This window comes from Lontra canadensis, unplaced genomic scaffold, assembly GCF_010015895.1.
Source record: "Lontra canadensis isolate GAN:19392208 unplaced genomic scaffold, GSC_riverotter_1.0 scaffold42, whole genome shotgun sequence".
In the NCBI taxonomy this organism is placed as follows: Eukaryota; Metazoa; Chordata; class Mammalia; order Carnivora; family Mustelidae; genus Lontra; species Lontra canadensis.
Window position 1 is genome coordinate 990099 of NW_022631036.1, and position 25236 is coordinate 1015334.

Below are 25236 nucleotides of genomic sequence, written 5' to 3' on the forward strand. Positions count from 1 at the left end.
GAAGTTCAAAATCAAGGTTTCAGTAAGATTGCTTCCCCTTGCGGCCCAAGGGGAATCTGTTCCATGCTTCTTAGCTAGCGCCTGGTAGTTTGCAACAATCCTTGGTGTCCCTTTTCTTATAAATGTGCCACTCCAATCTCTGCCTGTATCTTCACATGGCCTTCTGTCTTGTGTGTCTCTGTCCTCACAGGGCATTCTCTTCTTTGTGCCCAAATTTCCTACCTACCAATCATTGGATTAGGGCCCACCTTAATCCAGTATGAGCTCATCTCAACATCTAGGAGTATCCTACTTCCAAATAAGATCACATTCTAAGATTCCAGGTAGGTTTAGGGTATACTGTTCGAATGGTTGCGTAAAAGTCAGTCTCGCCTCTTTTTTTTTTTTTTTTCATTTAAAATATTTTATTAACCTTTTTTCCAGCTTTATTGAGATATAACTGAATAACAGTGTGTGACTTTAAGGTGTATATTGCAATGATTTGATATATTACTGTATCATGAAACTGTGACTACAAGTTAATTAACACCTCACATAATTACCTTTTTCTGTATGTGTGTGGTGAGAACATTTCCGATCTACTCTTTTAGCAACTTGCAAGTGTATAATACAGTATTGTTAATGATAGTCATTGTGCTATACTTTCAGTCTCCAGAATTTATTCATCTTATAACTCGAAGTTTATAGCCTTTGACCAATATCTCCCTATATCCTCACCATCCAGCCCCTGGCAACCACCATTCTACAGTTTCTATGAGTTGGATTTTTTAGGTTTCACAGGATAGCATACAGTATTTGTCTTTCTCTGTCTGACTTATCTTACTTAGCATAGTGCCCTCAAGGTCCATCATATTGTCACAAAAGGCCAGATTTCCTTTTTCATGGCTGAATAACATTCCATTTTGTGTATATAAAACATCTTCTTTATTCATTCATGCACAGATGAACTCTTAGGTTGTTTACATATCTTGACTACTGTGAATAATGCTGCAATGAAAAGGGGGGTGCCAATAACTCTTTGAAATTCTGATTTCCCTTGGTTATTTATCCAGAACTGGGATGGTTGGATCATACAGTAGTTCTACTTTTAACTTTCTGAGGACCCTCCACAGTGTTTTCGATAGTGGCTGCATCATTATACATGCCACCAACAGCATATAGGGTTCTCTTTTCTCTGCATCTTCACCAATACTTGTTATCACTTGTCTGTTTGATAATAGTCATCCTAACAGGTGTGAAGTGACATTTACTATGCTTTTGATTTGCATTCTCCTAATTTGTGTCATTGAACATCTTTTCACATCCTGATTGGCCATTTATATGTCTTCTTTGGAAAAATGTCGACTCAGTTACTCTGCCCATTTTTAATCAGAATTTTTTACTTGCATGAGTTCTTTATATATTTTGGATATTAACCCCTTACCATATACATGGTTTGCAAATATTTTCTTTTTCCAAAGGTTGCCTTTTCATTTTGTTGATTGTTCTTTTGCTCTGCAGAACCTTTTAGTCTTATGTAGACCTCTGATTTGCTTTTGCCTTTGTTGCACATATGTTTGCTGTCATATTCAAGAAATCATTGCCAAGACCAGTGTCAAGAAGCTCATCTCCTATGTCTTCTTCTAGGAGTTTTACAGCTTCGGGTCTTATATTTAAGCCTTTGATCCATTTTGAGTTAGTTTTCCTCAGTGGTGTAAGATGTGGATCTAGTTTCATTCTTTCACATAGGATTATTCAATTTTCCCAACACCACTTACTGAAGAGATAATCTTTTCTCTACCGAGTATTTTGGCTCCCTTATAAAATATTAGTTGGTGGTATATACTGGGGTTTATTTCTTGGCTCTTTATTTGACTCCATTGGTCTGTGTGTCTATTTTTTATGCCATACTGTTTTCATTACTACAGCTTTGTAATACAGTTTGAGATCAGGAAGTGTGATGTCTCCAGTTTTGTGCTTCTCAGGATTGCTTTGGCTATTCAGGGTCTTTTGTGGTTTCATACGAATTTTATGATTTTTTTTTCTATTTCTGTGAAAAATGCCATTGGAATTTTGATATGGACTACAGGAATCTGTAGATGGTTTTGGGTAGTATGGAAATGTTAACAATATTAATTCTTCTGATCTATGAACACAGATAAGCTTTCCATTTATTTGTGTCTTAAATTTCTTTCATTGAGACCCTAGTTTTCAGTGTACATTCCTTTCATATTCTTGGGTAAATTTATTTCAAAGTATTTTACTGTTTTTGATGCTATTATGAATGAGATTTTATATCTTTTTCTATTTCTTTTTTTTTTATTTTGTATAAAAACACAATGGAAATCTGATGCTGATTTTTATCCTGCTACTTTACTGCTTAGTTACCTTGTTGATTAGTTCTAAGTTTTCTTGTGTGGGATCTTTAGAATTTTCTATATATGACCATATCATCTTCCAACAGAGACAATTTCACTTCTTACTTTCTAATTTGGATGCCTTTTATTTCTATTTCTTGCCTGACTTCTCTGGCTAGGGCTCCTAGTACTATGTTGAATAGGAGAGGTGAAAGTGGGAACCCTTGTCTTGTTCCCGATTTTAGAAGAAAAGCTTTCCATCTTTCAGCATTGAGGATGAAGCTTTCCATCTTTCATCACTGAGGATGATGCTAGCTGTGGGCTTGTCATATATGGCCTTTATCACGTTGAGGTACATTCCTTCTATACCCAATTTATTGAATTTTTATCATGAAAGGATGTTGTATTTTGTTAAATGCTTTTTCTGCCTCTATTGAGATCATTATATTTTACCTTTCATTTTACTGATGTGATGTGTCACATTTATGGATTTGTTGCACCATCTTTGCATCCCAGGGATAAATCCCACTTAACTTTGGCGTATGACCCTTTCCATGTGCTGTTGAATTTGGTTTGCTAATGTTTTGTAAAGAATTTTTGCGTATATTCACCAGGGATATTGGCCTGTAGTTTTAACTTGTAGTATCCATATCTGGTTTTGGTAGCAGGGTAATTCTGCCCTTTTATAATGAGTTTGGGAGTATTCCCTTCTCTGATTTTGGAAGAATTTGAAAAGGATTAGCATAAATTCTTTTTTAAATATTGGGTAGAATTCACCAGGGAAACCATCTGGTCTTGGGCTTTTCCTTGTTGGGAGCTTTTTAATTACTGATTCGATCTCTTTACTCTTTTTTGTTCTGTTCAGATGTTCTATTTCTTCATGATTTAGTCTTGGAAGGGGATATGCTTCTAGGAACTTATCCATTTCTTCTAGGTTATCCAATTTATTGGCATATAATTTTTTCATACTAGTCTCTCATGACCCTTTGTTTTTCTGTGGTATCAACTTCAATGTCTTCTTTCATTTCTGGTTTTATTTGAGTCTTCTTCCCTCTTTTTCTTCTTAGCCTTGCTAAGGATTTGTCAGTTTTGTTCATCTTTTTGAAAACCAGTGCTAGGTTTCATTGATCTTTTCTATTATTTTTCTGGTCTCTATTTCATTTATTTCTGCTCTTATCTTTATTTCCTTCCTTCTGCTAACTTCAGCCTTAATTTGATCTTTTTAGTTCCTGAGGTCTAAAGTTAGGTTACTTAGGACAGACCAACCTTCCTTTTTAATGTAGGTGAAAGGAAACTTCCCTTTTTGAACTGTTTTTGCTGCATCTCATAAATTTAGGGATGTTGTGTTTCCACTTTTTTGTTTTCAGGTATTTTTTGATTTACCTTCTTATTTCTTCTTTGATCTATTGGTTTGCTGTTTCATATCACTGTGGTTGGAAAAGATTCCTGATACAATTTCAGTCTTCTTAAATTAGCTAAGACTTATCTTGGGGCCTATTATTCATCCTATCCTGAGGAATGTAGCATGTACACTTGAGAAGAACGTGTATGCTGCTGCTGTTGGATGGAAAGTTGTGTACATGTCTTTTAGATCCATGATCTAAAGTATAGTTCAAGTCCAGTGTTTCCTTACAAATTTTCTGTCTGGGTGATCTATCCACTGTTAAATTTCCTACTATTATTTTATTATTGTCTATTTCTCTCATCAGGTCTGGTAATATTTGCTTTTTAAAAAAAGATTTTATTTATTTATTTGTCAGAGAGAGAGAGCATAAGCAGAGGGAGCAGCAGGCAGAGGAAAAAGCAGGCTCCCTGCTGAGCAAGGAGCCTAATGTGGGACTTGATCCCAGGACCCTGGAACCTGACCTGAGCCAAAGGCAGATGCTTAACCAACTGAGCCACCCAGGCGTCCCAGGTCTGGTAATATTTGCTTAATATGTTTAGGTGTTCTTGTGTTGGGTATATATATTTATGATTGTTATATCCTCTTGATAAATTGACCCCTTTATCATTATGTAAGGACCTCTGTCTCTTGTTACAGTTTTTGGCTTAAAGCATTGCTCTTTAATCGACACTACATCTCTTATAAAAATATTATTATGCTCCTATTATGTTTCAGATGTTGGGTTTTCTCTTTTGCTCTACACAATAATCCCGAGGTAAGAAGTGTTAAATTCCTTTCATAGGTGACAAATTAAGGCTCAGCAGATGGCTTGAGTTGTTCAATGTCATATAGCAAAGCTCTTGGCAGAAAAAGAACTGAACCCTGATGCTTTGCCATTAAGCCACAGCTATCTACATATGAGCTACTCAAATGCAGGGCTAGTTCCAAAAGCTGAAATTGAAATTCCTTGTGCATCTTTATGAAATGCTACCATGACGGAATGAAAGGAAACAGCCTGTTCTTGTCTTAGCTCCTCCAAATGAAAGCAAAGGACAGACTTTCAGACTGAATCTCAATGACTTTTTTTGTGTGTGTGCCTTTTACTTGTTTGAGCCACAGTCATTATTACTCCAGACAAGAGCTCAGCTGTAAGCAGCGAAGACTAGGCAAGAGTAATATGTAAAACTCACTTGCACCACCAGCACACACAAATACAACATTCACACATAAACACAGGCATACCTCAGTAATATTGCAGGTTCAGTTCAGACTACCACAATAAGGTGAATACCACAATAAAACGAGTCAAATGAATTTTTCAGTTCCCCAGGGCATATAAAAGTTATGTTTACACTATCCTGCAGTCTGTTAAGTGTGCAACAGCATTATGCCTAAGAAAACAATGTACATACCTTAATTCAAAAATACGTCATTGTTAAAAATTGCTAACCATCACCTGAGCTTTCAGCAAGTCATAATCACTCATCACAGATCACCAAAACACATCATGAAAAAGTTTAAAATATTGCAAGAATTACCAGTATGGGATACAGAGACATGAAGGGAGCAAATGCTGTTGGAAAAATGACACAGATAGACTTGCTCAATGCAGGGCTGCCAAAAACCCTTCAATGTGTAGAAACTGCAGTATCAGAAGGGCAGTAGAGCAAAGCGCAATAAAACAAGGTCGGCCTGTGCGTGGCAGAAATTTTCAAAATCTTTTTATGACACAGAAAGTGCTATATTGGGCAAAATGAAGAGCTTAGGAGTTGTTTACATCTTATATTTGAACACTTGATTCCAAATACGTTCTTTCTCAAAATATTTTCTGAGATTTATCTTGTTTTCCTTAACTAGATTGCACTTCCCTGTGGATGATAGTCCAACACATTTTCAGAATCCTAGCCGTAATGAGAATAATTACTAATATTTCTCTGCCCTTGCTATATGTCAGAACTGTGCTAACCCCTTTACATATAGTGTCTTATTTAATGCTTACAACAATGTTATGGGTCATAAGCTATTACCGTCCTCATCCTGAATATGTGAATTTGAGGCTTCATTAGGAGGGTGTTTGCTGTAGGTCTCACAGATCATGAGTGCGTGAGTAGTGAGTCTTAGTGTTCTTGACTTAATCCTTCTTTTCTAACCCATAGTGTCATCCTTGTCCCCTGCCTTCAATGAGTCACAGCAATGGGCAAGTCTCTTTCTGACTATCCCTGCTAACGTTCTGCACACTGTGTCCTTTACACTATACATCCCCTCTTCCATTAAGATTTCCCCAGTAACCCTACTCAATCTCTCTCTTTCCTGTCCTACTGCTTATTCCTCCAAAAATACCTCACATTTGTCTCCTTATTGTCATTGCTGTGGTGACTACCCAAGTTTAGGTTCCCGTCTTCTTTCTCCATGTTTACGGAAATAATTTCTTAACTAAAAAGCGATTAATTTGGGTTTTCCAAGGGGTCTGCTATAAACTGAATGTTCATAGCGTCCAAAAGTTATATGTTGAAACTTAACTCCCAGTGTGATGGAATTTGGAGTTCTCATGAATGGGATTTGTGCTGTAAGAGAGATCACAGAGCTCCTGTGCCCCTTCTGCCATACGAGAACATAGTGCGAAGTCAACCATCTATTAATCAGGGAGTGGGCTCTCACTACACATGGAATCTGCCAGTGCCTTGATGTTGGACTTCCCAGGCCCCAGAACTGTGAGAAAAATGTCTGTTTTTCTAAGCCACCCAGTATGGTATTCTGTTACAGCAGCTCAAATGGACTAACACAGGGTCAACAGATAGAATTCAGGGGGTGATCTGGTCTGTGAATGTTGATGATAAAAGTTACATCTTTATTTTCACCAACCTCAAATGGAGATTTAGCATTTCTGTCCATTACATTCCCAGATGTAGACAACATAAACAGTAGCATTAGCAGCCCCTCTGACTTGTTTAGCCATAGAAGTCAGATAGTTCCCATCACATTATAAGTACTATTGTAAACATCGCAACATTTCATTTATGTTCATCCACTGTATAATTATAGACTCAATATTAGGTCTTCTATATCAGCCAATAAAGGAGTACCTATATAACTCTATCACAAATAGTTTTCTAAAAACTATTCTGATAAACTGTATTTCAGTATGATTAGCTTCCTTTGTAATTTGAAAACATTACTCTGAGAAGGAGGCCATATGCTTCAGTAGGCTGCCAAACAGGTCTAGGGCAGAAAAAAGTTTAAGAATTTCAGTTGTAAATGAATTCCCAGCTTTTACTACTGTGCCAAGAGTAGTATTTTCCATACTGCAGCTAGAAAGTTAATTTAAAAATATAAATTGGCTCATACCACTCTTACTCAAAACTGCTAATAGTTTCCCATTGTACTTTGTAGAGAACCAAAACATCTTAAAACAGCCTGCATGCTTTGGGCCTGCCCATCTTTCCAATTTCATGTGTGGCATTCCTCCCTCCTCACACACACCTCCGCTAATGTTATGGAAGCTCCAAGTTCTTTTCTGCCTCAGAGCTTCACATATACAATCCCCAGAATATTCTTTTCCTCATTTTCTCAACAGCCTGACTCCTTCTGTTCCTTTAGGTGTCAACTGAAATATTGCCTCTTTGCAGAGTCTTCAATGACCATTTCATCCAATAATGACTTTCCTCATTATGTACTTTCATCCCATTCTTTTCCTTTATAGGAAAACACTTCTTACAATTTATAACGACAATCATTGTTTATTTGTGTTTAATATTTGTCTTTCACTTTAGACACTATACTCTAGGAAGACAGAAACTATATCTGCTTTATCTTCCACTGTATGATCAGTGCCAGACACACGGTAGACACTCAAATAATTCCTGAAGGAGTTCTCAAACATAATCTTATTCAACAAATATTCTATTCAACTAATATTTACTGAGTACCTAATAAACCAGGCATAGGTCTGGATACTTGGAATAAGAAAGGAAGAAAATACACAAAGATACCTGTCCTTGTAGAACTTACGTATTTTTCCAGATTTCTAATTCAGATTATGATGAAAAAAACACACACTAATTAAACTGGAAAAATATAGGAACAAGCAGTTTATAAATGTTAGGCAACAGGCAGCAGAGGATAGTGATCAGTGGGAGAAGGGAGACAACATAAGCCCCATGACTGACCCAGCTGACTGTGTAAAAAGGGTTTTTAGGCCATGGTACAGGGAGGGGCCACCAAAACAGAGTTAAGGAATCTCCTTGAATTGAGGAGAGAGTAACAGAGAAAAAAGAGCTTCACAGACACAGAAAGAGGGCGAGAGAAAGTGTCAGCTCTGGAGGCCTCCAGAGGATTCCTTTTGTCTTTAGTTGAATATTGATCAGCACATATGTGGGAGAAAACTGCTGAGCAAAAATATTCAGAAAGAGTCAAATGGAATAATCCCTGGTGATCAGACAGGGCTGGAGTAGTTTGTGCCTCTACAGGCAGAGTAGAAAGATCTCATAACACTGGAGGGTTGAATAGAGTCCTATCAGGAGTATTGCTTCAGGAGTGGTGCCAAATTGGCCTAGGTTAAAGGCTGTTACAGACCCACATTCCAATGTTCAGTAGTATGTCTTGAATAGACCAAAATGTTTCCAAGTAACTTAATTGCACCATAGAACAAAACCCCCAAATATTAAAAGGAATACAAAAAAATTCCAGTATGCCACAATATCTAGAATCCAACAAAAAAAAGAATTCAGGCATATAATTAAGTGGAGAAAAAAAATCTCTCCCATATAAGGAGAAGGATTACTACAAAGAAGACCCAGAATTGACACAGATGATTAAATTAATAGATAAGGATCTTGTTAAGATAGCTATTGTAAATACTGTCCATAAAATCAAGAAGGTAAAGGAAAGCAAAACGTGAAGAGATATGAAAGATATTTAAAAGATCCAAATCAAATCTCTGGAGATAAATAATACACTGGATGGAATTACCAGCAGATTTAGATGCTGCAGAAGAAGAGATGATTGAACTTGAAGATAACAACAGGCCCTCTCCAAAATGAAGTACACAGAGAAAGTAGACTGAAAAAATATGAACAGAACACCTGGGTAGACAATAACTTAAGGACCTGAATACATATATAATTGGGGTCTCTGAAGGACAGGAGAAAGATTGTGGGTGCAGAAGAAGGAAGAAACAATATCTGAAGACATAGCAGCTGAAAAATGCATAATGGTTGATGAAAACAACAAACCCACAGGTTCAAGTAACTCAACAAAACCCAAATGAAGAAACAGGACTCAACTACACCAATGAACAGCATCATCAAATTGCTGATACAGTATTTGAATGGGAGAATGGAAAGAACAGAAAAGAAAGTACAATAGTTATAGAGAATGGTAGAAGGTATAAGTTTTCATTAATTAACTAACTTGTTTATTTAGAGAGGGAGAGAGGGGGGGTGGGAGGGGTAGAGGGAGAGGCAGAATCTCAAGCATGCTCCATACCCACTGTGGAACCCAACACGGGGCTCAATCTCACAACCTTGAGATCATGACCTTAGCTGAAATCGAGACACTTAACCAACTGAGCCACCCAGGTGCCCCAGAGGGTAGTAAGTTTTATAAGGAAATGAAAAGTAGAGCAGGGTAAAAGGGATTAAGAATATGAGTGTGTGTAGGGGGTTGGGGAACTACTGGAGAAGCAGCAGCTAGGCTTAATGGAGAAGGCAATTAATCTTTGGGTGAAAACTTATAGAATGGAGGGGAAGCACTGACTTGCATTGTAAAGGAGTACTCTGAATGCTGTGGGGAAAGCAGTGACTACTTTGTGAGAGTCAAGAGTCAAAGTAGAGAGTTTATTTAGATAGAAAAGAGAGGGACAAGTACTGAACTCCAGAACACTTCAATGTAAGAAACTGGGGAGCCCAGGAGGGGCCAGAACAGGAAATTTAGACATAGTACCCTGTGAGAGTGGGGACTGTTGAGAACCAAATGCTGAAGAAAATGCTTCAAGGCATAAGGAATCATCAGCCATGACAAATGTTGCCTGTAGGTCAAGTATGATGAAATGGAGAACTATTAGATTTTGCCATTTGTAGTCATCAGTAACCTTGGTGAGAGCAGGCTCAAGAGAACAGTGGGAGTGAAAGCCTCACCGGAATGGGGTTACAAGCAAATGGGGCCTCCTTCTCCTTCTTCTTCATGAACAATTCAGTCTTAAAGGGATTGGGTGAGACTAAGCAAAGTGGGCTCCACACTCGATCAGGGATCCACAGTGGGAGGTCAGAGCTTGAGCAGGGTGAGGAGAGCATCTGTATGGGGTAGCCTGGTGAGGTGTGTAGGAGCTCAAGTGGGATGTGAATGCATCCATGTCGGGAGGAGAGGTCATGGAATGGGACCTTGGTTCCCTACAGGATAGTTGGCCAAATACAGACCAGGGGAGCAAGGATCTTCATTGTCAGTGAAGGGAGTTACAAATATGGGAAGCAGAAAGCTAGAATATACTCTGTGGTATAGGACAGGACCTGGTGGTATTGGTGTGAACTCATGACTACATATATACAGATACAAAGATAAAGAAATAAATAGACATGTATAGTGTTCTCTAACGCTATCCACTGAGAGGAACTTGGAGCAGCAACACTTCAAATACTTCAGCAATGAGAACAAGTAGCATCCAGAGTTTCATTTCTAAATACCATTCTCAAAGGAACTAGTTAGCTCTTAGAGAAAAGGGTGATTCTAAGGTCAGGGCAGGGAAATAATAAAAGGACCCTATAACATCTTTTTGTGCCAAGCACTAAGGAAGCAGTCAAAGAAAGATGGAATCACGTCAGAAGGACGTGGTAGCTAGCTTTTCAGTCTGTGCCAATTAAGACATCGAAATAAATGATGATAGTAGCAGATTATAAACCACTGAATAAAAGAGGAAGCCATGAGTCTAGTATCAATATAATTAAATACAATTTTAAAAACAAATTTTTGGTGAGGAGTTGGGTAGTGAATATAGCCTCAAGGTCTGTCTCCCAAGATCCAAGTATTTATTAACTACAAAAGACAAAAGAAGAACTTTACATGAAAAAACTAGAAGATAACACCTTAATTAAGTAATGAAGTTAACATTACCAGTAAGTGACAACATTACCAGTAAGTCATATGCCACTGATAAAATGAAATGAGATAAAAATCCCCATCAATTCTCTATTAATGTTCCCGTTTTGTTACCTGAATTCAATCATAAGGAAATATCTGACAAACCCAACTTGAGTGGTGTTCTACAAAGTGAATGTCCCGTAACCTTCAAAAGTGTCAAGGCCATGAAATTCAAGGAACACTATGGACAGGACAACTAAATGCAACACATGATTCTGAACTGGGTCCTTTTCTCAAAGGGCTTTGAGAATAGGGTGATTTGCAATACTTAAATGGGGTCTGAGGACTAGAAAATAGTAATGTATCAGTGTTAGTCTCCTAATTATGATGACTGCATTATGATTATGTAGAAGAATGTTTTTACTTATAGGAAACACATACTAAAGTATTTGGTGTTGATGGGGTAATTTTGACAACTTATTTTCAAATGGTTCAGGGGAAAACAAAATACTTTGTATGGCATTTGCAGTGCAGTCCTGCTGTATCTTTGAGATTATTTCCAGAGTAAAAATAACTTTTCAAAAGAAAGGGAAAAGAGACATTAGAGATAGTGAGTATAGACAACTTCTCCAAGAAGTTCTGCAAAGCAGAGCAAACAAATGAGGCAGTTGCTGGAAGAGGAAGTGGGCAATTCAGAGGAAAAAAATAAAATTTTATTTAAGATGGAGAAATAATACTACGTTTGTACACTGATGGCAATGATGACATAGAGAATCAAAATTGATGATTCAAGATGGACAGGTGATGGAGTGTGACCTTGGATTAGGAAGATGAGAACTGATGCACATGTGAAGGAATTATATTTGATAAGAGCGTGGATCTTCTCAGATTGACCATTGCTGAAACCCAGCTATCCAGCAACCTCTCCAGCTAGACTGGGGCTGAGAAATTGGAAGTAAAGAAAAGGTGACCCTAGAGAGTCCCAATAAAGTTTACCAAACTTTACTTTTAGGCTCTGAAAAAATAGGAACCAACTCTAGGCAGACATTCTGACAGCTCTGAGAAGCAGTTGTCAGGATACAAATCAGACCTAAGAATTTAAACAGTCTATAAGGATATAGTTCTGTCTTCATTACATTCTGAAATGAAGACACATTTTAAAATTGATGTCACAAAATGCTTGCAAGCCATCAGGCAAAGATATGAGCACTGACAGGGGGGTCACTGCCTCTATGTGTGGGAAGTCACATGTGTGGTAAGGGCATCAGTCATTCAGTTAAGTCCTTCAGTTGAGTTGCTTGCATTAAAGGCACCAGTAAGGGTTGACTTAACTTGAATTTGTTGCTTAAAAAGACCTCAAGAACTGTGCTGGGATGCAGGCTTGAAATGGGATGTTCATCGTCTGCCATTGGCTCGGCGATGTACCTGAAGACAAAAGAAACTACGAAACCTCTGGGATGAGATAGAATTTCCAAAGTAGGAGAGACTGGTCTGACATTTATCTAGAAAGGTCTTTAGCTCAGGTCAAAAGCAACTGGCTATTTTTAAGTCTTCATATTTCTTTGAATCATTAAAATGTAATTCAAGTGAGAAAAAATGAAAACATCCAGCTTAAACACAAGTGACTGCAAAAAAAAAACATTAGGATTCTTTGAAATGCCTTGGAACCATACTGAAAATATGAGAGGTGTTATGGACAGCAAGACTACTAATGTTGGGAATGAAAGGCAGCAAGTTGCCATGATGTCTCACACCATCATGGCACCCGCATCACAGCTGGTGGCCAAAATTAAGTCTAAAGGATATTTCCTGGGTGTGAAGACTGCCCAAGATCAAACTTTGATTATGATACTAGAGGAAGTAAAATTATATAAATAAATATTAACTATTTTTTATTTATAAAATAATGAGTGACTCATCTAAGTGGTCTTCCCCTCCCCTCTCCTCTAAGGTGGTATTAAATGAATGGTGGTACATAAATAGCATTTTTCTAAAAAATGAAATAGGAAATATTCTTGAAATTAATAACTTCAAATGAATCATCAAAAAAGCACATTATATTTAATTTACTCTATTTAATAAAAAAAAAAGACATTCAAAGTGTCATCCAAGTAGTTACATTTTTTAAGAAGGGAGACTTCATCTGGCCTGAAAACTGGGCTATTCAGAAAAATTCTTTTCCTAGGGATTTCAAATATCAAGGTTTAACAGTACTACTGCTATAGCTCCTAGACACAATGCATAAAGCTAAGCATGTACACAGTGCTTAATAAATATGGAATTTTAAAAAGTTATATCAACTCTCATAAAAATGAAGTGTCAAGCTTAGTTACTAATGTATGTGTGAGTTCAATTTTATGTTTTTTGCTTCATTTTCAGCAAACAGAATGAATGAGGACTGGCCAACTGTGAATATGACCCCTTCCTCTTTATGTCCTTTGACATACTACACTGATTATTATCCCTAAACATTATTTATTATCCCTAAAACAACTGGTCAATGAGGAGGATAGTATCTCATTCTCCCCAATCAAATGCAAGCATCTTTTCAAAAATATTTATTTATTTCAGAGAGAGAGAGTGTGTGTGAGTGGCAAGAGAAGCAGAAGGAGGGAATCTTTAAGCAGACTTCCCACCAAGGATGGAGCTGGATGAAGGCCTCAATCTCACCACCCATGAGATCATGACCTGAGCTGAAACCAAGAGTCAGACACTCAATCGACTGAGCCACCCAGGCACCCCTCAAATGCAAGCATTTTAGAGAAGAGATGTTAAAAATTTCATTTCAAATTCTGAAAAAACACTTCAAAAGTCCCAAACCTAGGATATATGTCCTTTCTCTACTACCAAGGATGATGTCTAACTGGTCATTTCTCAATACCATTTTCTGTGACATTCAATTCCAACCTTTTATGAGTCAGTCATCAGAAAGATGATTTAATCATTGGAAACGTTTGTGTTTGTTTGATAATTTATACATATTTGTCAGTTATGAAAACCAATCTGTTTTCATGTTGAATTACTACAAAAAGAAAGTATACAATAAATGCTGGCTTCTTATAATGAAACACAACACATGAAAGTATTTACTGTACTCTCTTCATTTTTGTATTTCAATGAATTTTCTCCTATGATCACAGTTTTTTTTTTTTAAAGATTTATTTATTTTTCCAGGGAGAGAGAGACAGTCAGAATCCTCAAGCAGACTCTCTGCTGAGTACAGAGCCCAACGCAGCACTTGGTCCCAGGACCCTGAGATCATGACCTAAGCCAAAATCAAGAGCTGGACACTTAACCAACTGAGCCACCCAGTGACACTATGACCGCAGTTTTATTTGGCCAATGTGACCATGCTTGCAATTTCCTAAACCATAAATGTCATTGGAAATGTCATGTGAAATATAGCTTCTGATGTTCTATGACATTCTAAGTACATGAACTTGAAGCCATCCACTAAAAAAAAAAAAAAAAAAAAAAAAAAAAGTTTCTTAAATGCCTTTACCCCAGCACCCTGAAGGATACAGAGAAGTAAATTACATGGTCTTTAACTTTGAGGACTGTGTAGTCTTTTTTTTTTTTTTTAAAGATTTTATTTATTTATTTGACAGATAGAGATCACAAGTAGGCAGAGAGGCAGGCGGAGGGCGGGGAGGAGTTGGGGAAGCAGGCTCGCTACTGAGCAGAGAGCCCGATGTGGGGCTTGATCCCAGGACCCTGGGATCATGCCCTGAGCTGAAGACAGAGGCTTTAACCCACTGAGCCACCCAGGCGCCCTGAGGACTGTGTAGTCTTATGGAAAAATTTATTTGATGAAAATGAAACCAATTAGTAAACATAGTCAGAATGGCAAGATATTCATGGACAAGTGGGGACTGCAGCTGACCCCTGATTGGGGAGTAAGATTTGGGGAGGATCTTAGTTGGTTGGGCTTTTGTAACAAAATATTTTAGACTGGGTGGATTACAAACAGCAGAAATTTATTTCTCACAGTTCTGGAGACTGCAAAGTCTAAGATCAAGCAGATTCAGTGTCTGGTGGACGTCACTTCCTGGTTTACAGATGTCTTCTCACTATTACCTCGCATGGTGGCAGCGATGAGGGATCTCCCTGGGGTCTCTTATAGGGACACTAATCCTATTCATGAGGGCTCACCCTCCCAATCTAATCATCTTCCAAATGCCCCACCTCCAAATATCATTATATTGGCGGTTAGGATTTCAACAAAAATCTTGGGAGGGTGGGGAGAGACAAACATTCAGTCTGTAGTAGACAGGAAAAGAATGAGGGGAAGGGCATTCTCACTGAGGAACCCAGAATAACCAGAGAAGTAGGAATTTACATAGCATACTCTTGGGATAATAAGGGGAACAAGTTGGAAAGGTCTATTAGGAATACTTGGGAGAAATGAGAAAGAAATTTGACATTTTTATGTGGGGTCAATTTATGGAGCATCCAATTAGTTTAGAAGCAATCATTTCACCCATGCTTCTGGCCCTGGCTTTCTTTTGTTCTTACATCTACATTATTTTTCATGATGCTAATGATGCCCTCTGTCAAAGAGCATCTTTCTAGCTTACAATGATTCTCACTCCTCCTTAACTATGGAGTGTGGGTTAATTCCTAGAGCAGTGTTGTGGTTTGATTCTAATGTCCGTTGATTGAACTGCAGATGGTTCACTCATTCTACTAGAACAGAGATGCCATTCTAGCAATATGCACTTGAGACTGAAGGTAATTGAATCAACCTATTTCTTTCTTCATGGAGCTGGAAGTAACATGGGATCCTGGGAGCTGTGGGCAGCCATCATGTCTGCCACATGGAACAGGAAGCTGAGAAATCTATTCTTCCCGGGAAAAGAAAGAGACAGATGCACGGAGTGAGGCAAGGGCATGTAACAGAGCTCTCCTGGTTTCTGATGGTCTTCCAGCTCTTATTTCTACGGCTTACCCGGCTACAATTCTGCTCTTGGAATCTGAGAAACACTCTATCTTTTATAATCAATCCCCTCTTCCTGCTTAAGTGAACTTGGCCTAGGCTTCTATTATTAGAAACCCAACGAACCCTAACAGAGTGGTGAATAAATAGACTTCACCGAAACCTGCTGTCCTTTACTTTTGGACGTGCTCTCTCAATTTCTGCTCTAAGGACAAGCTTCCTTTCATCTGTCTTTGCTCAACATCTCTGTGACTATATTGCTGTCTCATACATCTGAGTGTTACAGTCTCTACGACCCTCTCTGTCCCTGTCCCTAGATCCCTTCCCAGCTTCCTTTGATTTCTCTTTACTTTCTGTCCTTGAATGAAATGCTAACAAAGAAACACAGAAAGGCTGGGAGTATAATTTATATATGCCTGAGGCTTATGAACAGATAATGGGTTCATTAGCTCAATTCTCCCGGGATCTGTGATGCAGAGGGATAGGACACAAGGTTTAAAAATGAATACGCTATTCAGATCCTGTTATGGTACAGCTTCTCTCTGCAGCCCGAGTTATCCTGGAGGCCACAGGAGGGATGAGGCCGCCCCTGCTAATGGAACTCTCGAAGCACCAGTGCCAGCTGTGTCCCCTGCCCTCTGCTTCTCACGGCCTCAGTCACAGTGGGTTCTGCCAGATGTACATAACGCCACTGCCGCCGTACAGAACTCAAAGTGGTCACTTCTCTGCCTGCAGAATCACATACATGGGATCTTCAGAGAAAAGCCCTTTCTTGCCAACAGGATCATGCAGGGAAAGTAGGAGGAGAAGCCTCAGTGCTCAGAAGCCTTTGAAGGGAGTCCTGAAGGCAAATAACCAAGCCCTAAACCAGCTAGCTGACAACACTATCAACACAGTCGCAGTTTAGCCAACAGCTTGAACTAAAAATAATCTGACACTTTGCCACAGCATGCCTGCCTGGCTCTGATGTGCAGGACAAAGGCTGAGTGATAAGCTGCTGCTGTATTTCCAACAACGTGAGGTCTAATGACAGAGCAAGGGTCCAGAGATGTGGATGCGAAGATAGCCTAGGAAGATCACCACCTAGCACTCAGTTTGTTAGATAAACGCTTTCTCTTTCTTACAGTGGCCATGCCTCTGGTGTCTTGAGAAGTAGTATAGGAAGGGAGTCAGGGTGTGGTGCTGCCTTCTTTCTGATAATATCTGGTGATTATGCTTCCTGCGTATCTTATTTATGTGATAGGTCTTGTTCATATTTTTTTGTAACCCCCTCCTAAACTAGGAGATCCCTGAGGGCAAGAGCCATGTCTTCCTCTCTCTCTCTCCATCTCTGCATCTCTAGGACCTAGCATGGTCTGGCTGTTTAAAAAGCTGTAAACAAAGTACTTATTAGATAAAAGAATAAATGAACAACTGATAATTGGCCCAAATTCAACCTTATGATGAGGGTCTGGGAAAGCTTCTCAAAGGATGTAATGATTGATCTGAGTCTTCACGGAGTCGCCAGAGTTTAAAGCAGAAGAATTGAAAGGAGGAGAGTGAATGTTCTAGGCAGAAAAAAAGGAGATGAAGCCAAAAAGAGGGGCAGAGGCCAGAAGGACCTTGCATACTCTGTTAAAGAGTTTGAATTTTATTTTAAAGGTGATGGGAATCATGAAAAGATTTTCTGTGTGAGAGGAACATAATGAGATTTTCTTAGAGAAAATTTTCTTTGGTAGCAATGTGGAGGATAATTGATGGCAGGGATGGAGACAGGGTTGAGATGGATTTCAGGGATCAACTAGGAGCCCCCTGCAGTCAGTAATTCAGGTGAGGGAGGATGGAGGTCTGATTTATGGTTGAAAAGGCCTATTTCTGTCCTCTTCCTCCCACTGCTGGCTTTTCATCACCTCTAACACCATCACAACCTCCTTCAGGAGCCAGATCTGAGGATCCTGAGGAGTAAGAGAAAATGCCAACCACAATAGCGCTTCACAAATACTTTTATCTTAGTTGGGCCACCCTGAAAGGCAAAGTGACATTTTCCAGAAGGCCCATGGGCAGAAGCTTCCTCTCTCCCCATCCCTCCCAAAGAAGCACCAAATGACTCTTTTTGATGCCATTGTCTTTGAACCCCCTCACTTCTTGCAGCAGATTTTGTGCCTACCTTCCACACTGTACTTTTTCAGCAAGGGAGTGAAAAAGAAGAGGCAAAGGGAAAAGAGGAAAAGAGGAAGGTGTTGTAAAGGAGCAAGGCAAATGGTGAGTTCCCTGTATTTATCTCATTCATGAATAAGAAGAGTTAAAGCTGTGGAAAGAAGAGAAGATGGGCCTACATGGCCCCATTATCAGAACTCAAAAAAGATTAGGACAGACAGATGCCCATGGATATTTGCTCAGCTTATTTATGAAGAAAGACTCTCCAGCCCATATCTGATGGGAGTTAGAAGGAGCAAACCCCAGGTGTCTGGCTGGCTCAGTTAGTAGAGCTTGTATAAGACTCTTGATCTCAGGGTCATGAGTTCAAGGCCCACATCAGGTGTGGAGTTTACTTAAAAAAAAAAAAAAAATGGAGGAGGAGGAGCAAATCTTTTCCCTAGGTTCTTCTTCTTCTTCTTTTTTTTTTTTTTTAAGGCTTTATTTATTTAGTTGAGAGAGAGAGAGCATGAGCAGGAGGGAGAGAGAGAAGGAGAAGCAGACTAACCAATGAGCAGGGAGCCCCACTTGGGGGTTGATTCCAGGGTCCTGGGATTATGACCTGAGCCAAAGGTGACAGTTAACTCACTGACCCAACCAGGTGCCCCTCCCCTAGGTTCTTTACCATGGCTATACATTGAAACTAACTGACAACTTAAAAAAAAAAAAAAAGGCAAAAAACCAAACCTGATGCCTGATTCATACCCCAAGAGACTCTAATTTAATTGTTCTAGAGTATGGTCTTAGAATTGATCTTTCCAGAGCTCCCTGGGTAACGTGAATGTACAGGTGAGCTGAGAACCACTGTTCTAGACGGGGGATCAGCAAACTTTTCTGTAAAAGGCCAGACAGTAAATATTTTGTTTTGTGGACCACATTGTCTCTCTTGCAACTACTCTGCTCTGCTATTGTGGTGAGAAAGTAGCCATAGACAATGTGTACATGAATGGGTATGTTCTAATAAAACCTTGATCTGGCTCACAAGCCTTAATTCTTTTACCTTTGCTCTAGAAGCATACTTCCAAGGTTGGGAGGGTTGTTCAGGTTGCTAACTCTGGTATGGAGGAAACAGGAAAAATATTCTAGTTTTAAAAAGGAATTTTGGCATTTGGATGAATGTTCTAGCTTTATTTTAAAAAAATGAGATATGTTTCTGAGTTCCATTTGATAAAATACTTTCATTAACCCACTATGTTGTTTGACTTCTTAGGGAGACCATGTGTGATTTTTGTGTTTTGAAGGAAAAAAAATCCAATAAGTTATTAAATACAACCTACAGTGGTGAAAAGAAAGATTAATCATGACAGACAATTAAACTTAGAACCTAAACCAAGACAGAAAAGCTAAAACCCAAATGAAAAGACAGTCTCTACAGAATCAGGGAGGTCAGCTGGTGACCTGGTAAGTTTTGTGTTTTTTCCAATTTCCTTGGCTAGAATTCAATCATGAGTTTGTTTTTTGTTTGTCTCTTCTGCCGTTATTATTCTGTTTTTAATCCTACGTGGAGAACCAGTTTTAATTTATGCTGTCATTTTCTTCTGGAGAAATTTGGAGAAGATAAAGCACATTAGAAAAATGAACTTTTTGCCCAATTATTAAGTTTCTCTCTTGCCCTCACTGCTTTCATAACTCTCCATAGAAGGGGAGTTAAAGGACAGAGGCCTGCAAACCATGCTCCTTATAATGAAGGCTGGAGGGTCTGTGTGGGTGATGTGGTCCTTACCTTTATCCTGTCGATGTTGGCTTCCATCTTTAGCTGTTCTACCAGCTTCCTGGCTTGTGCTATGCTGGCGGTATTGTTGCTAGCCATTGGAATGCTAGGTGGGTTTTTCAGATACACTAGGAAAGAACACAGGAAGGAAGAATGCATCAGGGCATTCAGGAGCTGCCAAACGTACAGGTTCATCATCATGGGGGAACTTCGAAAGAGTGGCTGTGTTGAGGCCTGGCTCTCCCAGCCCTCTCCATCCCCAGTCCAGTGCCAAGTCTGACTGCAGGCAGACCAGGAGATGACTGTGTGCTTGTGGTTTTCCAGAACCCCCCACCCCACCCCAACACACACACACACACACACCCCTCTGCACTTCTACCCCTTCTTCAGGGAAAACCAATGAAGATTGTTTACCAAATAAGTTAGAATAAGATACGCTGGGGCACCTGGGTGGCTCAGTGGGTTAAGCCGCTGCCTTCGGCTCAGGTCATGATCTCAGGGTCCTGGGATCTAGTCCCACATCGGGCTCTCTGCTCAGCAGGGAGCCTGCTTCCCTCTCTCTCTCTGCCTGCCTCTCTGTCTATTTGTGATCTCTGTCTGTCAAATAAATAAATAAAATCTTAAAAAAAAAAGAATAAGATGCGCTGCTGATTAAGAAAGAAAGTCTTAAGGGTGACAGAGGCGTTATAAGTGTTGTTATTTTTCAGGTACTACTATGGTCAGATACTCTGTTTAAGTGCCCTCAGAGGATGAAGAATGAAAGGCAAGCAGAGAGGAATGGTAAAGTAATCCCTTAGGATTAAAGACACCAAGTTTATAATGTTCTGCTGGTGGGTTCCAACACTAACTTTCTAGTTAACTGTAGCCACCTCAGTCTATCACACTGCAGAGATGCTGCATAGGATGTGTGGTTCTTCAGTGTTGTTTATCCAGCATTTTAAAAAAAATAGCCTTTTCTCTCTATTTGAAATATGGCTAGACACAACTATTTACTTCACTCACAGTTCTTCATCTGCAATGTCAAGGGGGAAGGATTGCCATGTCTAACTTGTTAATGACATCAATGAGTTCACCAGCAGAATTCTGAATTCAGTATAATGGACTTATTACTTTTATAAATATGTAAATGGGACACAAATGTTTAGAGAATGGAGTTCTGTACTTATGTAAATTATGAGATGGTTTCTTTGCCTCTGGGATTACCAGATCTCCTCCCCATCCTTTCCCCTACCCGCTTCATGTCCTAACCCAATTTCATTTCTCTTCTAATTCTTTCTTGACCCACCATCTCAATTTTTTTGTTGTTGTTCATCACGGAAAGTACCCTATTTTATTTTGGGGGCCCATTTCCTCCACATTCGGATCAGGTCTCGCTCAATGTCAAGGTGCAATATGCTATTTTGGGTCTGTGTAAATGTGCTCTTTGAGGTCACTGACACCCCACAGTGAAGCAGTGTCTGAGAGCAGCAATTTAGCTGGAGTGCATGACCCAAGAAATGAGAGGCATTCAAGCCTTGCTTCAGTCAACAGTTGAGTCCTGTTCTGAAGACATATTAAAAAGTGTGACTTCTGCTAGCTTTGGGGAATATTTTTATCCAGCGGTAAAGTAAAATCAGGTAACCATCTCAAGAAGGAAAGAGGACACATAGAAAACCTGGGAAACGAAATATAATCCCTGGTAAATTCAATACAAGACTGTTACTTATTCAGTAAAATCAAAAAACAATTTTTAATTACCAAAAGAGCATAAATATGTAAATTATCTTCTTTGGTTCTTATATCTTTGTATCTTGTTCTTCAAGGCAAAAGAAGAAATTATGTATAAGTCTTTGTAAACAAAGAGGTCCCTTCATAGTGTTATTTTATAAAGAAAACTGCAAAATCAGCCACCCCAACAGCATAGCATTTACAGTATAATTGAAAGATAATTAACCGTTCCCTCCACTTATTTTCAAAGACATCAGAGACAATAAAATGGAAAGGAAGACTGAAGGGATTTTGAATCCACAAAGATCTCTGAGCTCTACTTCCATGGGCTTGAAGATCAGCGGAGGGATCTTTATGTAAAAAGAAAACAAACAAAAAAAAAACAAGAAGAGGCTTTAACAACTATGACTTCATCAGCATAATTAGGAACCCAATCATCTCAGCCCCACAAGGAAATTATATGTCCCCAGATCAAACAAAAATCTAACACCCATGCAAAACGTCACAGGACCAAGATGGAATCTTGATTTACCCAGAAGCATAGCCTAACTCTTTTCATTCATCCAAAGTTGGAAGTAGTCGTGATCTACAAGACCCTGGACACTGTTTTGTGAAGCTAACATTCCTTCCAAACTAGAATTTATCACACTAGAATACAGATTATCACAGAATTGCCAAATTCTCATTGGGCCTGAGGGAGATGTGGGAGTCTGGCCAACTCTTCATCTGCCCTTGAATCTAAATCAGATTACACAGTAACCTGTGTCAGAAACCATAGCTTGCCTCCAAATACCACTTCTCCTCTTCTTTATTGGTAATAACAATTTGCATTTCTTTTTCACAGAGCCCACGAGAACCCTGAATTTTAGCTGGGCATACTTTACTGAAATATACATTCTTCAGCCTCCTTTGCTGGTCAGTATACTTAGACGACCAAGTTTTGGCCAATGAGGAATAAGTAGAAGCGCCCTTGAAAGGAGAAGGGTGTGCTCTTTGCCTCCCCCTCCTCCTGATACTGGCCTGGAAGACGGTCTTGTTGACTACAGAGCTTCACCTTGAACCTTTAGGTTTATACTCTGGGGTAAGCAGGAAGGATCTGGACACATACTGGCACCATGCCAGCTGCGAACTGGCTATCATCTATGTGAAGAGAAATAAATACCCACTTTGTTTACACCACCATTATTAAGAGTATTTCTGCCATTGGACAATAGATTTACCATCACCTGAGTAAATGACCCAATATTTTCATTTGAGTATCTAGGAAATTCTATGTTCTAATGCCTGTTCATGTTTCCTGGGAAAGTTATGGCTTTCTGTCTTAGGAGACTAAGATAGAAAGTGTATGAGTTTTCTATTGCTACCATATAATATTACTACAAATGTAGGAGCTTAAACAATAGGAATTTCTTATCTTGCAGTTCTGGAGGTCAGAAGTTTGAAATAGGTCTCACTGGGCTAAAATCAAGGTATCAGCAGAGCGGTATTCCTTTTGGAGTCTGTAAGGGAAAATCTATTTCCTTGCCTCTCCCTAGCTTCTAGGAGCTACTGGCATTCTTTGGCTCTTGGTCCTATTCCTCATTTTCAAAGCCAGCAAAGGTGAGTTGAGTTATTCTTACATCATATCACTCTGACCTCTTCTACAGTCACATCCCCTTCTAACTCTGCTCTCTTCCTTCCTCCACTTTTAAGAACCTGGCAACTCTACTGCCCCCTACCCCAGATAACCCAGGACAACCTCCCTATCTTTAGGCCAGCTTGACTAGCAACCTTAATTCCATCTGCATCTTTAACTGCCCTTTGCCATTAACATAGCATAGGCATACATTCCAGGAATGGAGACATGGACACTTTTGGGGGACTTCATTCTACCTACTATGGAAGAAGACCTCTGCATGGCAGAAGAGAAGTGGGGAGATGGGGACTGAGATAGAAAAAGAAGAGAGAAGGGGGTAGGATGCAAGTCTAGAAATGTTGGGGAGAGAAAACCTCTGAAAACTAAATGGACTTAGCAGAAAAAGTAAACACAGGCTTTGGTTATAGGAAGATACATCCTCAATGTTCTAGTTTTACTATATGACCCAAAAGAATCTAGTGTTTCCTATTAGGGATTTACCCCAAAGATGCAAATGTGGTGATCTGAAGGGGCACATGCACCCCAATGTTTATAGTAGCAATGTCCACATTAGCTAAACTATGGAAGGAGCCCACACGTCTATTGACAGATGAATGGATAAAGAAGATGTGGTATACACACACACACAGGAATACTACTCAGCCATCAAAAAAATGAAATCTTGCCATTTGCAATGACGTGAATGGAACTAGAGGGTTATATGCTAAGTGAAATAAGTCAATCAGAAAGGACAATTATATTATCTCAATATGTGGAATTTAGGAAACAAAACAGAGCATAGGGGAAGAGGAAAAATAGGGGGATAGAGGGAAAAATAAAACAAGATGAAACCAGAGAGGGAGATAAACCATAAGAGACTCTAAATCATAGGAAACAAACTGAGGGTTGCTGGAAGTAAGGGGCTGGAGATATGGGGTAACTGGGTGATGGACATTAAGGAGGGCATGTGATATAATGAGCACTAGGTACTATTTAAGACTGATGAATTGCTGACCTCTACCTCTGAAACTAATAATACATTGTATGTTAATTAATTGAATTTAAATTTTAAAAAGTCAAGTGTCACACTTATTTATTTTTTAAAATATTTATTTGAGAAAGAGGGCGAGAGAAAGAGAGAGAGAGAGAGAGAGAGAGAATGCAAGCGTGAGCAGGAGGGGCAGAGGGAGAGGAGAAGCTCAAGCAGACTCCATGCTGAGCACAGAGCCTGACTTGAGGCTCAGTCCCAGGACCCTGAGATCACGATCTGAGCCAAAATCAAGAGTGGAACACCTAACCAGCTGTGCCACCCAGGCGCCTCAAGCTGTTAGAATCACTTTGTGCATTTTCTTCTTTTTCACCTCCAGCTGCTTTCCCATAAAATCCTTCTCCTGAAGACTGAAAGCGCTATAGGTTCCTAGACCAGTGTTCCAAAGAAATACGTATTTTCCTAAAAAGTGGCTATGGTAAATAAGAAAAGTTAGTCTGTCTTCTAAGCCTGAGGTACTTGGACAATGCATCACACACACGGACATGCTCAGAATGCTTTTCATCTTATAAAACAGAAACTCTGTACCCAATAAACAGAAATCCCATTCTTTCCTTCCCTCAGCCCCAGAAACCACCTTCTGTTTTCTGTTTCTATGATTTTTGGCTACTCTAGGTATCTTGTAGAAGTGGAATCATACAGTATTTATCTTTTCATGACTGGCTTATTTCACAGAGCATAATGTCTTCAAGGTTTACATCTGTCGTAGCATGTGTCAGAATCTCCTTCCTTTTTAAGGCTGAGTAATAGTTCGCTACATGTCTATACCACATTTTGCTTATCCATTCATCTGTTGAAAACACTTCCATTGCTTCCACATTTTAGCTACTGTGAATAATACTCCCATGGACAAGGGTGTGCAAATATCTCTTCAAGACCCTACTTTCAATTCTTTTGGGTATATACCTAGAAGTGGAATTGCTGGGGCATATGGTAAATCTATTTTTAACTTTTTGAGGAATAGCCATCCTGATTTTTGTAGCAGCTATGCCATTTTACATTCCCACAAAAAGTGCACATGGGATCCAATTTCTCATCTTCCCAACACTATTTTCCATTTTTGTTTTTTTGATAGTGGTCATCTTAACGGGTGTGAGGTGGTATCTCATTGTGGTTCTCATTTGCATTCCCTAATGATCAGTGATGTTAGGCATCTTTTCAAGTACTTATTGACCATTTGTTTATGTCCTTTGGAGAAATACATGTTCAAATCCTTTGCCCATTTAAAAAAAAGATTTTATTATTTTTACATG

General features: G+C 39.2%; 1 protein-coding gene across 4 annotated transcripts in view; it reads right to left on the reverse strand.

Annotated features, from left to right (window-relative positions):
• The window catches only part of GNG2 (G protein subunit gamma 2), a 113287-nt gene that overhangs the window by 2828 nt on the left and 85223 nt on the right, over positions 1 to 25236 (reverse strand). For 2 of the 4 annotated variants that reach the window (XM_032871116.1, XM_032871114.1), the window contains one exon: positions 19626 to 19741. In XM_032871116.1, the coding sequence (XP_032727007.1) occupies positions 19626 to 19712 (87 nt within the window). In that variant the 5' untranslated portion in view covers positions 19713 to 19741. Of the gene's footprint in view, positions 1 to 19625; positions 19742 to 21350; positions 21409 to 25236 lie in introns of those variants that run through there. The other 2 variants (XM_032871115.1, XM_032871113.1) reach the window with 2 other exon arrangements.